At 47.1% G+C, this 14,060-nt stretch overlaps 1 protein-coding gene across 2 annotated transcripts in view; it reads right to left on the bottom strand.

Moving 5' to 3' along the window:
* Window positions 1-77: 77 nt before the first annotated feature.
* LOC148502804 (delta(14)-sterol reductase LBR-like) overlaps window positions 78-14,060 on the bottom strand; it is a 51,390-nt gene continuing 37,407 nt past the window's right edge. For both annotated transcript variants that reach the window (XM_088449378.1, XM_088449377.1), the window contains exons 10-14: window positions 11,685-11,810; window positions 10,078-10,246; window positions 8,813-8,890; window positions 8,531-8,653; window positions 78-2,232 (exon numbers count right to left, since the gene is read on the bottom strand). In XM_088449378.1, coding sequence (XP_088305504.1) covers window positions 2,072-2,232; window positions 8,531-8,653; window positions 8,813-8,890; window positions 10,078-10,246; window positions 11,685-11,810 — 657 coding nt within the window. In that variant the 3' untranslated portion in view covers window positions 78-2,071. The remainder of the gene's footprint in view (window positions 2,233-8,530; window positions 8,654-8,812; window positions 8,891-10,077; window positions 10,247-11,684; window positions 11,811-14,060) is intronic.

Here is a 14,060-nt window from a genome sequence, read left to right as displayed (position 1 = left end):
ACCACCTGTCTTTACAAGGCCCAACGGTATGTGATGGATAGAAAACCCCTTCCCAATGGATCATACAGGAACGGATGGAGCCAGACAAAACATTTATTTGCAACATCTTAATAAAAACATTTGTGAAAGACTGTAATGCTTCACACATTACTTTCAACAGTTTAAATGGAACGCTCTATAAAAACAGTAAAAGCGACCAACATAGCAAAATATAAAAGGTAAATATTTCTCTTTAAACAGATCACGTTATAAAAACATGATTATAAAATAAAATATATATTTCACATGTATATAAAACACCTTTGTACAAAAGCCAGTGCATCAAGCTACGATCCATGTTGCAGTTAGGACTGGTGAGAGCGGTTTCTGCCGGGTTAAACAAAACCTTGTGATGCGCGGAAGTGCGTTTGCATCGTAAACAATTGCTGATGTTAATTCACAGCAACAACATCCATACAAAATAAAATATATTCCCTGGGTATATTCAAAATCTGGGTGATGGAACGTTATTCCAAAACAAAAACTAAGTGCCGTCATCTTGTAAAATTGTGTATATTAGAGGTAGAAGAAGAGAAACATTTTTGGGTGAATATCACAGAAAACGCCTTATAAAATTATACGTAGAACTATTTTTTTTTTTTTTACACTTTGATTGTGTATTAAATTTTACAAAAATACAAAGTCCTGAGCGAGAGAATATATTTCACAACAAATCATTAAACAAGTTACACGTACACACGCTTAAAGCAAAGTACACATACAAAAAGCAAAGTGCACCAGTCACCTACACTCACAAGCAGGGAGCTGGCTGGAACAATACCAGTTCGGCGCACAAATTACTGGCCTCGCTAGGTGTAAATGACTGGTGCTTTTAAAGCGTATGGAAAACCCATAAAAAGGAAACTACCAATATTTAAAAAACATACAACTTTTTTGGTGGCGCGGAACATAAACCCACATTTCTGCTACAGGAAGATGTCCGGTCTCAGCTGATGGAAACAAAGGCCAGCACAGATTTTACGGAACTTGGCTCACACCGGTTACTATGGGGGACACCCTTATGGCATCTTTTGGAAATTTGCATTATAGAAAAGTAGTTTTTTTTTTTTTCTTTAAGATAGTCGGTGTCATTTTTAACAAACACGGCAGGGTGCAGCTGTAACGGATAACAACCCTAGCAATACTACTACCATAAAATGAAATCTAGCCCTGTAAATTGCTAGTGAGAGGTAGCTCTGATAAAATGCCCACTTTCCATTATTTAAGCACAAACTAGTTTCCTCCAAGGAAACCATCTTCACATTTCTCATATATAGATGTTTCTTTATTTCTGCACAAACACACACGTAACGCTGTAATTTACTTAGTAACTAAGTAACAACATATTTGTCCAATATTTAGGAGATCCTGATTTGGACTGTATACCTGAAAGCACTGATTGTCTAATGCCGTCCCCGTAAATGTAAAACCTATGGTGAGAGCTGTGGGCAGGAATATTTCTCATATTGAGTGAGCTTTGAAGGATTGGACTAACAACCAAATAATTACCCTGCCTTAAATTTGCTGGCGGACATAAAGGAAACGTTCTAGAGCGCGTATGGCTTCTGCCATCAGAATCTCTGTGTTCAGGGACTAGGTCCCAAAAAAGGAAGATGACATGTTACGGTAGCAGAGAGACAGGAGGACGCCGTCTCGGGTTGCTAAGAATTATGACACGTCAGAGGTGCGACATCCCATCGATGCCTCGAACTCACAGTGAACCAACGCACTCAGTATTGATTTTACCAATAAAACTCTGTGCCTCCAACAGCCGAGAGGTACCAAATTCACGCCTAAAGCTATACCGAATGGAAGACATTGCATAGCGTAAACAGCAAAGCAGGACGCCATTGCAAAGCGCCTCTGCCACGTTAATACCCATCAAAAAATAAAACTTTAAAAAAAAACAATATATACAAAAGATGAAAAAACATTTACACAGGGCTCGTCTACCAAAAATAGATTTTTCACTGAGTTGAACACCTCAAAAAGTAATAAGGCTTGTCTTCTATATTGCAAAGCAGGTGTCTAGCTAGTAGACATAGGGGAAGATGCGATACGGAACCAGCTGGCAGTATTTCTCCCAGTCCGGGCCGTATTTTATTTTACACTGGTGCTCAACTCTGCTCACCCGATGGATGAGGAGGCCGGTGAGGAAGAACCCATAGAAGTACGGCAAAACTACGGCGAAGCCTATAAAAACAAAAGAAGAAAAAAAATGATCAGGCCTCAATTATAGGCAAACCGTTTAATACACTTTGCCACCATTCATAATATCCAACGCAACTAATCACATTCATCATCATATATATGTAACGGTATAATAGCACTGGCGTAGGCAGCACTACAGAGAGGTAACCCAGCACATAATACATTACAGGCCCTTCATGAACAATATGTAGGTGAAATTCGTCATTTCTACTTCAGGGTCCATAGGGGGTCCACAGGGTTGACCTTGGGGTATAGGTTGGGAACCAAATCCGGGCACCACGCAGTTAAAGCTTTTAGCTCCAAGGATGCACTGGGTCCACTCTCCCTATAACCCCACCCCCAAGCCAGAGGCACCTCAGTTTCAGTTGGTGCCCGGCCGGAGTCGGGTCACCGTTAGCGCAGGGGGAGCTGATTAGCAGCCCCTAAGCTTATTTTATTTTTTTTAGGGACAAAGTTTTTGCCCATGGACTTTGGACTCTTCAGAGCGGCAGCGTCGGACTGTCCATAGGACGTCTAAACTGCCGCTCCGTCACCCCGCTGGCGCTGAGACGCCAGTACAGATCTGGGGATCTGAGCGGGACCCCAGAGTCTGTACTAGCCGGACTCTGTGGGCGCCCAGGACTGCTGCCGGATCCACGGGGAGCAGGTAAGGTCGCGGATCACCGCTTGCGGTGATCCGCGCATTTCAAATGCAGTCCTGTGCCTCCGGTCTCAGGGGACAGACCGGAGGCGCCGGCAGTGGCGGCGGGCCCCCCATACCCCGTGTGTCCACTAGACCACCAGGGACTTAACGATCGGTGCAGGGAGCCGGCGTCCCGGGGGTTAATAGCCGGCCAGGGGAGGCAGCCTTCCCTGTTACAGCGGCTCCTCTCCTCAGCTCAGCGCGCCATTCAGTATCTATAGTCTGGCGTCGCTGAGCTGCTTCCTCCGCGGGTCACGCTTCCTCTGAGGTCTCCAGCGGCCATTTTATCTCTGTGGTGCAGCAGAAATCTCCGGAGATGGCAGTGAGTCCAGTCCCCCTGCGTACCTCACCATCAGGTCAGTGTACACAGCGCTGTAGCCTTCCCAGACACTGAATCTGGGTAAGTTGCATGCAGTGTAATAGTGCAGTATATTATATGACATGTTTTATGTATATATCTGCATTGTATGTGACTTATGCTAGTGCTGACTGTCTGTACTTTATTCTCTCACCTGTCAGTATATATCTATCCCTTTTCTTTATCTGCCCTAATACAGCTGTACTTAGGGTGGTTCTGAGACCTCACATTTATATACTTGTTAATATTTGTGAGGTTTGTCACATACTGTTGCGTGCTGCACGTTGCCATATTTTAGATGGAACTGTGTGTTGCATACGCTGAAAATGGGTCCCTGCAGCTAATTTTTGGCATCAGTCAGGACCAGTATAGCGCTGCTTAATATTTCCGCCAAGAGGGTTGGTCAGATATGTCTGACCAGGAGATAGAGCGCTATACTGCACCCATTTTTACTATCCTGCAAGCCATGTGCTGCAGGTGTTAGTGAGGAGGATTTGACTCAAAGGGTTCTGTATGTGGCGTCATCTGGTGCCGGCCTTTTTCACGACCCCCTTGGGCGGTTTGTTTTCTCGGGAACCTCTCAATTGCGGATCGCCGGGCGGGCCCCATTGTTGTTACCTCACTTGGGGTTACTTCACCATACTGCCCTTTTCATCTCAGGGTATCTCGCAGCTTCTTGCACTCTTCCCCTGTGACACAGACTACTGCTCCCTGCAGGTTTTTTTTTCGCAGTATATGAATTCCCCCTGGTGCCACCATAGTCTGTCATTCCCCTTGCAGGGATTACCACAACAGCCACCCTGGGTGGATGTCGTTTTCTACGAAACGCAAATTGGCGTGGTTGACGCCCTGTGGTTACGTCCCAGTTGGCTCTGCCGTGAACTGGATACTGTTTTGGGCTCTCTCCCTCTTACGGGTGGAAGCCTATTTCAAGTATTATTATCCCTGCTTTAGGGCTGGTAGCAGGTCCATTCTGGTTAGAGTGAATGTTGACCTGCACCTGTATCATGCACCCTCAGTATTGCGTGCCTTCTGGTTCCCTGTTGCTGACTAGCGGGTGGATCGCATAGCGGGACTCTGGCTGTTGCCAGATAGGAGGTGTTACAACAGTGTTTGGCCTCCTGTCCCAAATTCCCTGAGGGTCATCACGAGCCCCTCCTGGGGTGGATGGGCGTGTTACTCGTCTGATTACAGACGTTACTACGCCTCCCATTCCTGCGTGGTCGGATTCTTCGGATCCGTAGGTGGTAACTCTGCCTGAAATCAGTATACTTGCTTTCAGGGGTTGTTACCCATCCTACCATGGCTATAGCATGGTTGGTTAATACTATTGCATATTGGGCTGATGCATTTGTAACATTTTTTCCCCTCCAACACGTCGGGGGTTCAAATGTATTTGGTTGCTCTCGTAATATATGCAGTTGTCATAGGTGGAAATGCCTATATTGGATACCAGTCTCCTAACTTTCAGAGTTCCGGCTGCGACTGTATCCTCCGTAATACCCTATGGCTGCGCTCTGGGAATGCAGAGGTGCAGATACCATCTTTAGGGTTGATCTTGTTTGGTCCTGACCTTGACAAGATTGTAGTAACATTGGCAGTATTACTAACGACAAGTTTACCGCTTTCAGCTATGCCCACTACAAGGCCTCAGACTAAGTCTGTTAAGTCTTTTTGTCATCTGGGTCAGCCTAAAGGTCTGTTTCTTCGTAGACTGTCGGCATCTACAAGGGCCGACATATCCAGTACCGAGCAGGCCTGGACTGCCAGCCGATCCCGCTTCTGAACCTACGGATATCTCTTCAGCCTGACGGGACAGGCCTACAACTGGGAGATACCGATTTTCTCAGTTCGCCCGGTACTAGTGTCAAGTTGCCGCGGCTACGTGGGTAGGAGGGTACGCCCTCTCTTTGCTCAGGCGGCCTCTTTACAAGGGCCTTACAGATCCAGAAAGCTATGCAGTTGTTGCGGTAAGCGGAGCTAATTAGGCCATCCCCACTATCTCAGTGAGGGACTGGTTGTTCTGCTTTCTTTCTGGTGCGGTGGCTGAATGGTCCTCTTTGGCCTATTCTCTGTCTCAATTCCCTGAACCAGTTCCTAAAGCTACCTGGGCTCAGGAGGAAATCCCTATGCTCCATCATACGATGTTTGGAACCTGGGGACTTTATGGTATCATATACAGGACGCGTGCCTACGGGTACTTACAGAGACCTTTCCTCAGCATGGGCTGAGGTTTGCTGTATCACAGCAACACTTACAATTTTTCGGGCTCTGCCTGTTGGGACTGTCCTCAGCCCCACCGGGGTTTACCAGTGTTTTGGATTTTATGACAGTTCTCCTGTTCAGTATATCCCAATGCTCCTGTACCTGGACGGCCTCCTGCTCTTAGCGGGATCACCAGGGTACTTTACAGCCAGGTCAGGATGACCGTGGCTTCTTCAGGGTGCAGACGTTTAATCAACGGGGAAAAAGTCCTCCCTGCATCCCTCTCTGGGTATTCTTCATCTAGGATCCCTGCTGGATTCTCAGAATCTGAGAATTATTCTGGCGTAAGACGGAATCTCCACTCTTCCATTAGGAGTACGTGGTTGTCTGCGCAGTCGACATATGTCTTTACACTCTGGGATGCATGGTGGAATGGGCTCTGTTCCATTCCAGACCTTTCCATAATTGGCTCATCTCCAGATGGAACGAGTTTTTTCTGTCGGATCACTGTTCAAACGATGATGCTCTCTCCGGAGGCAAGTCGGTCCCTGTCCGGGTGGCTATGGCCATCTCGTCCAGGGTATTCTTTGCTATGGACAGTGTCTGGTTCGCATCCTTTTCAGTGCAGTTGGACGTCTGTCGATTCCACCCTGTCAATTAACTTACTCTGGCATAACTCTTGTTTCCCGGTGAACCTGAAAAGGTTCAGTCCGACAGGGTCAGGACAGTGGCTTCCTTTTTAGCAACACTGTTCGTTGGATGGCAATGACAGGTATGTCACATATTCGGACATAGTCCGAGGGTCTCCTCCCGACCATCTCGGCAGCGTTAATTTCAGGAGCTCTCCATTGGGAAGCGGGAGTCCTCAGCCGTCACGACGTGCATCCCGGGGACTAGTCTCTTCCCCAAGATAGGTTTCATCTCCTGGTGAGCAGGGGGGGCCCCCCTGAGGTGACCCTCAGGGCCTTCTGACTTTATCACACTATGGTGTTACAGTCCAGCTCTGCGGATTCTGAAGCAACCTTCAGCGGCTCTTTGTCGGTGAAGTGGTCCTTTCACTTTGTGTACCTGTGTTCTCCGGTCTCCCTTCTTCCTCGAGGTCTTTGGAAGTGTTTCAATTGAGACGGAGATGCTTTCCTGCTGGTGGCTCCTGATTGCCCCAGATGTCAGGGGTACTTGGATCTTCGGAGTCTCTACATCGATACTCCATCCCTGATGCTTCACTGCCCGGACCTGTTGTCTCAGGGTCCTTGGTTTTGCCTTGGACCTGGGTCGTTTGTCTTTGACTGTGTCCCTACAGTGGTCTTACGGCTTCCCTGGCTTTGTCATCGTTGGAATGATTAGAGCACATGGATCAGCTTTTGCTGGGACCTACCACAAACTGTGGCAACCATAAATCTTATGGTATTGTACCTGTCAATACAATCCTCCGGTGTCCAGGATTTCCAGATATTCTGGCATTCCTTCCGGCTGGCTTGGGTTTCACACTTGGCCTGGTCTTCCTGACAGTGCGGATCTCTACACTGTCAGTATGGTTAAGATATGGAATTGCTCCACTCTGGTATCCAGTTCATCCTTTGGAGTGTTTTCTGGATTATGCTTCCATTTGTCCTCCCTAGGGACTCCTTGGGAGTTAGTAGTGGTTCTTCGTTCCCTCCGGGGACAGTCAATGGAACCGCTGTTTGTGATAGCCATTACATGGTCTATTGCTTAGGCTCTCTCTTTCTCTCAGGGTGTTTATATCAACCAGGAGAGTGTCTGAATTGGGAGCGTTCTCATGTGGCTCCCTCTTCTGGAGGGCATCATGTCAGGGTGTGAGTTGCTCTCGCCCTGTGTTTCTTCTTCGTGGTTTTCAGGTTCCATATTATTCTGGAACTTATGGTACGGCCATTCTGTCCCCAGTCCTCTCGGCTGGTGTGGCCTCATTGACTGTGGTCCGGCCTCTTTGGATTTATGTGATCCGTTCAGGTTCCTTACGGAAATCGGACTCATTATTGGTGGTCTGAGATTTCTGGTTTTCACAGGAAAGGATGGCCGGCCTATAACCAAATGTTGGCTGGATGGCCTCGTAGGTCTTCCTCAGGGGCCTACCCATGGGTAGGCCTTTCTGTTGTTGATGCTTGTTTTTTCTCGGGCCATGTAACCCTCGTGGGCGGCTCGCTGTGGCGCCTCGGCTGTTTTGCCTTACTAGGTGGCCACGTGGTCTTCTGTCCACACCTTTTTAAGGTTCTAGGCATTGGTTTCCTTTGCCTCTCAGGATGCTTCCTTTTTGGCGACTGATTCTCCTCTCAGCACAGGAGCGTCCCCACCCTTGGTTGAACTGCTTTGGGACATCCCCAAGGTCAACCCTGTGGACCCCCTATGGACCCTGAAGTAGAAAACAAGAGATATGGTAAGAACTTACCTTTGTTATCTCTGTTTCTACGAAGTCCATAGGGTCCACAGGGCGCCCGCCCTGACGCACCTGGCTTCATATGGGCTGTGTGGCTGGTCACCGGTTTTTCCGTCTCCCATTTCTGTGAGTATGGTTATTGAGTGTTCCAGTTTTCTCTCTTTTTTTCTCTCCTCCTCCGGCCTTTGGCTACTTACAAACTGAGGTGCCTCTGGCTTAGGGGTGGGGTTATAGGGACAGTGGACCCAGTGCATCCTGGGAGCTAAAAGCTTTAACTGCGTGGTGCCCGGATTTGGTTCCCAACCTATACCCCAAGGTCAACCCTGTGGACCCTATGGACTTCGTAGAAACAGAGATAACAAAGGTAAGTTCTTACCATATCTCTTGTTTTTATACACAGGCTTATGCAAGGTAATTGGAAGAGCTTTAAAACTAGGTTTGTAGGTCTGTAAGTGCTGCTGGGTGGTGGGATCTCTCTATGCAGCCGGTGGCACAATCTGGCCGAGTCCGGCTGTCTCTCTAGAGAGAATAAAGACTATAATGAAACGGACGCTGGTTACTACGAGCAGGAACAGTGCAGTCAGTTGGATATACACAGGCGCACACAGATAATCATGGAAGATCTGAGACTGCCGATACTCACCACATGGCAGGCACCAGGACCAGGCCATAATAAGGTCACCCAAATAGTTTGGATGCCGAACAAATCCCCAAAAGCCAGAGATCAGGAGCCGACTGCCGGCAGAAGTTGGGATGGATTTCAGGTCTAGAGAGAAGAGAACATTTACATACTGCACACAACTCACGTGAGAGCGAGGTAATGAGGGGTGAAGGCTTTGGGGGGGGGGGGGGGGGGACAGGAAGGAGGGGGGGAGGTTATGTTGTGTATTCACAGGAAAGGGGGGGGGGGGGGGGTTGTACTCACGGGAAAGATTAGCACTATATGGATTCTTCCTAAAGGCATACTTCTGGTTGTTTGCCCAGAACATGATGTAACCAAGAGCTAAATAAACAGAGAACAAACATTAGTGTGCATGCTTTGGCGACAACTTAGACCAGTGGTTCCCAAACTTTTTTGAATCACGGCACCCTAGAGTATCAGCATTGTTTTCACCTCACCCCTAAGCCAAAATTTGGTTGAGAAAGTCAGAAAAAAATTTAGTGAAGTAAGTTGTGCTCCCCTGTCATCCTTAGGGTCAGTTATGTGGTGGGGACAGGGATGTGCTGACCTGTCATCCTTAGGGTCAGTTATGTGGTGGGGACAGGGATGTGCTGACCTGTCATCCTTAGGGTCAGTTATGTGGTGAGGACAGGGATGTGCTGACCTGTCATCCTTAGGGTCAGTTATGTGATGGGGACAGGGATGTGCTCCCCTGTCACCCTTAGGGTCAGTTATGTGGTGAGGACAGGGATGTGCTGACCTGTCACCCTTAGGGTCAGTTATGTGGTGAGGACAGGGATGTGCTGACCTGTCATCCTTAGGGTCAGTTATGTGGTGGGGACAGGGATGTGCTGACCTGTCATCCTTAGGGTCAGTTATGTGGTGGGGACAGGGATGTGCTGACCGGTCATCCTTAGGGTCAGTTATGTGGTGGGGACAGGAATGTGCTGACCTGTCATCCTTAGGGTCAGTTATGTGGTGAGGACAGGGATGTGCTGACCTGTCATCCTTAGGGTCAGTTATGTGGTGACTTGTCATCCTTAGGGTCAATTATGTGGTGACTTGTCATCCTTAGGGTCAGTTATGTGGTGAGGACAGGGATGTGCTGACCTGTCATCCTTAGGGTCAGTTATGTGGTGGGGACAGGGATGTGCTGAGCTGTCATCCTTAGGGTCAGTTATGTGGTGAGGACAGGGATGTGCTGAGCTGTCATCCTTAGGGTCAGTTATGTGGTGGGGACAGGGATGTGCTGTCATCCTTAGGGTCAGTTATGTGGTGGAGGACAGGGATGTGCTGTCATCCTTAGGCTCAGTTATGTGGTGGGGACAGGTTTGTGTTTTAGTTTCTACACGTTTACATTACATTGATCATAAATAATTTGATTTGGTGCTGGATCACCAACCTGAGGCACCCCTGCAAGTGTCCCGAGGCACCCCAGGGTGCCGTGGCGCACAGTTTGGGAACCACTGACTTAGACAATGGTTGTGCAGGCCACGTAACATCAGTGTCTAGTAACGGGGGATTCTTACTATTCAAAGCGATGATCGCTGCAGCGAGGGCCCAGGAAAGCTCCACTGGGTGTCTGACCAGATACACGGCCTGCAGGCTGTAAGTGAACGGTACCCACGCCAGGTTTCCAAACGCCAGCATAAAACCAAAGCCATCGTACGCAATATCCAGAGAGGGTAAAATGGCTTCCTACAACACAAGGTCACATCTTTAATCAGTAATGAAACAATTACGTAGGAGCTGCCCAGCCATAACAAAGCCGCCTCACCCCCCAGCTTAGGCCACACAAGCTCATATTTATCACCCATTTTAAGAAGATTTTTTAGTAAATTAAGAGTTTTGCTCTTGTGTTTAAAAATGTGATAGTTAGGGGTAAATGTACTATGCAGCGCATTTCAAAGATGACGCTACTTTGGCGGTTTTGGTTGCAGATATTAAAGTTCTAGCTCTTATTACCACTTTAACGCCAGTGTAAGAACCGGCCAAAGCGCCGTCAGATGACTTTGCCAGTTAGACTCAGAGGGCAGTGCCAGCAGCCTTCTAGGGAGAATGACTGGGCATACAAACAAAGAACAATGTATGACCCTTATATTTTAAACTGCTTTGGTGAATATAAACCAGTGAACATTAGCAATCACTTATATTACCAGTTACTGAATTAAACTGGCTTTACTCATCGGATATGTACAGTGTAAGAGGTTCCCCCAGACGTCAGAAGGGCCCGGGCTCTCCGCCGAATGGGAGACATAAGTTGTGCACAGGCCTCGAACCTCGTGTGGCTCACTGCTCAGTATAATGTATATTTACAACAATCATTGGCTGAACATTAACAGGTGATCCTGCCACAAACCCATCAGTATTTATGTACCTCAAACATTTCTAATTACCAAGCTGACGCCTAACAGTTTGACTACATTACACAAGCCTTGCCAGCTGTACACTTGGCACAGAGAGCCCGGCGTTTATTATATATATATATATATATATATATATATATATATATATATATATATATATATATATATATATATATACACACACACACACACATACACAATGTAGAATAGTGTGTACTTAATATTGACAAACGAATTGGCAATCTGTACATTTGTCATACAATGAAGGGAGGCATCAAATTAACGAGGACGATTCAGTGTATGAGTAACCGGGCTTTAGGAACTGTTCGGTAGTATAGTTGTACCTTGTAGAAGTCAAAAAATAAAATAAAGGATTGAAAAAGGTTATTACACAGACATTCACGTAGCGAGTCAGCAAGCTGGTATTCAGGCACCAAGCAGTGAGCAAAGGGGAGATAATGTATATTACTTTTAAGTTTAGACCCCATGTACCATGTGTTGCATATGGTTTCTATCCCCTCATCACTATTTGCCATGACTCCACACCAGTGTTGGCTAACCTTGACACTCTAGTTGTTGTGGAACTATATATCCCAGCATGCCCTGCCAGTTTTAGCATGCCCTAATAGCAAAACTGTAGCAGTGCATGCTGGGTTATGTAGTTCCATAACAGCTGGAGTGTCAAGGTTAGCCAACACTGCTCTACACCATGCATACAGAGCGGTCACCATTTCAGTCATGTGGGATGCAAACCGCACAACGCTAATTACCTCATTCCACAGAGCGTGGGAAACGTACAACAGCTGGAAACCGGTTACCATCATCATCGGTACGGAGGGGTAGTAAAGCTTCCAGATGCTCATTTCAGCCAATAACATCGTGAAGTTAATGAAAACCTGGTAAACGGATTGGAAATGGAGTTAATTGCTGGTGAAAACGGGAACATAAGCTCAGCGCGTTACTTACTGTGTGTACATCTGAATAAGACCTGATGTAACAAACTGCATAAATAGCGCGTTATTGTAGTACTGAGACCAAAATCCTGACGCTCTCGGCAAATCTAATCTATGCGTAAGACAGATTACCTGCAAAACGATTCTGAAATACATCTTTAGTGATTAGATCACTTTAAATTTGGTTCTTAACTTTTTGTTCAATCCTTTTCTCTGAATCTATTTGAGGATACTGGAGACGTCACTTTAGGAGGCTCATGCAAGCGTTAGGGCACTTTAAGAAACTTAAGCGATCCATATATCAGGACCAAAAGGTCATCGGATTCCCCAAACTCTGGAGTCCTATCAAGACTGGCCCACAAAGTCCTAAGGGTGTGGATTTACAGATAGACAATAAAGGTTAACAGTGTCTAGACAGACAGCAGATGTTAGTCAAAAGGTCGACTGGGACAAAAGGTCGACATGTAAGAAGGTTGACTGGTACAAATGGTCGACATATGATATATTTTTTGTTTTCTAGCCCTAATCTTCATTCTAACCCTTCCTCCTGGTGCCTAACCCTAAATCTCGGGGTAGGTGCCTGACCCTAACCGTCCCTTCCAGTGCCTAACCCTAACTCTCCCTCTAATGCCCAACGTTAACCGCCGGGTTAAGTGCCTAACTAACCCTAAACAATAAAAAAAATCTTGCGTCGAACATTTTTGTGCAGCCCTTTTGACACAGTCGATCATTTGTACCTGTCGACCTTTAGTGTGTCGACCTTTTGTCCCAGTCAGCTATTGACTGTCTAACATCGGGTGTCTATCTAGACATTGTCGACCACTTTACTATTTATAGTCCGGAATGCGAATCCTAACAACATCCAACAAAAGAACTGACCCTTCCTCTACAGTAGACAGACCACAGCCTAAAAGTCAGAATGACCATATCCTGGGTTTACGGGAAATCTAAACACTGCCTTAGGCTAAAAGGAGAGTTATGGTAAACCTTACCCTTGTTAACTCTCTTTCTTCGAAGTCCATAGGGAGACAATGGGGTGTAGGTGGTACTTGGAGGACCAGACACCAACATCAAAGCTTTTTTCTATCCCAGGATGCTCCGGTCCTTTCCCCTATATCCCGCCCACAGCCTCAGGACAACTATGTTTTGTTACTAAGCCCAAGGCAGGAGCAGGATAGGAGAGAAGGAAGACTGGTACACTGAAGAATCACACTCACGTCAGGATGGGTGCCCTGTGGACCCTATGGACTTTGAAGAAAGTTAACAAGGGTAGGTTTTACCATAACTCTCCTTTTCTTCTTTAGGGTACATAGGGCTCCACAGGGAGACAATGGGGATGTCCCAAAGCAGTTCAAGGGCGGGGACGCTCCTGAGCTGAGAAAAGTACCCGGTGGCCAAACGAAGCATTATCAAAGGCACAGAACCTAAGAAAGGTATGGACAGAAGACTACGTGGCTGCCTTCCATAGTTGTTCGGCAAAAGCGTCACGGCGGGCTGCCCACAAGGGACCCACAGTGAGAGTAGGATGAGCAGATACTGTAGCCAGCACAGGAAGGCTAGTCTGCGTGTAAGCCTGTGAGGTAGGCATGAGAAGCCATCTGGCCAGAGTCTGTTAGCTGGCCATCCCTCCTTATGGAATCCATATAGTACAAAGAGGGTCCAATTTCCTGATGGAAGTAGTACTGTCCACGTAGATCTTCAGAGCCCACACCTGCCGAGAAGTCTGGTGATTGAAAGACCGGAAACCATTTCCTCATTAAAGGTGGAAACGAGGGACCACCTTGGAAAGGAAAACAGGGTGCGTTCGAAGAACAGCCCTGTCCTGATGAAAGATTAGAAATAGGTAGCAAGAGGAAAGCGCCCCTAAACCCAATAACCTACGGGCAGATGCTATAGCCAGAAGAAAGTCTTCGCAGTGAGCCATTTGACATCTACTGAATCCAGGGGTTCGAATGAAGGTTCCTGAGATGTGTGGAGAACCACTGACAAACCCCACGGAACCACAAAAAGGGACAAAGGGAGATTGTATACATAGAACACCTTGCAGAAAGGTAGACATACGGTAGAGGAGCAATTCTGCACTGGAATCAGACGGACAGAGCAGAGACGTGCAATTTCAGAGAGGCTAGGCGGAGTCAGAGATCCAATCCAGCTTGAAGAAAGGCAAGGATTCTAGAAACCCGATAAATCTGA

The sequence above is a fragment of the Taudactylus pleione genome, unplaced genomic scaffold, assembly GCF_031769625.1.
Source record: "Taudactylus pleione unplaced genomic scaffold, aTauple2 ptg000483l, whole genome shotgun sequence".
Taxonomy (NCBI): Eukaryota; Metazoa; Chordata; class Amphibia; order Anura; family Myobatrachidae; genus Taudactylus; species Taudactylus pleione.
This window is presented reverse-complemented; position numbering and strand designations above follow the sequence as displayed.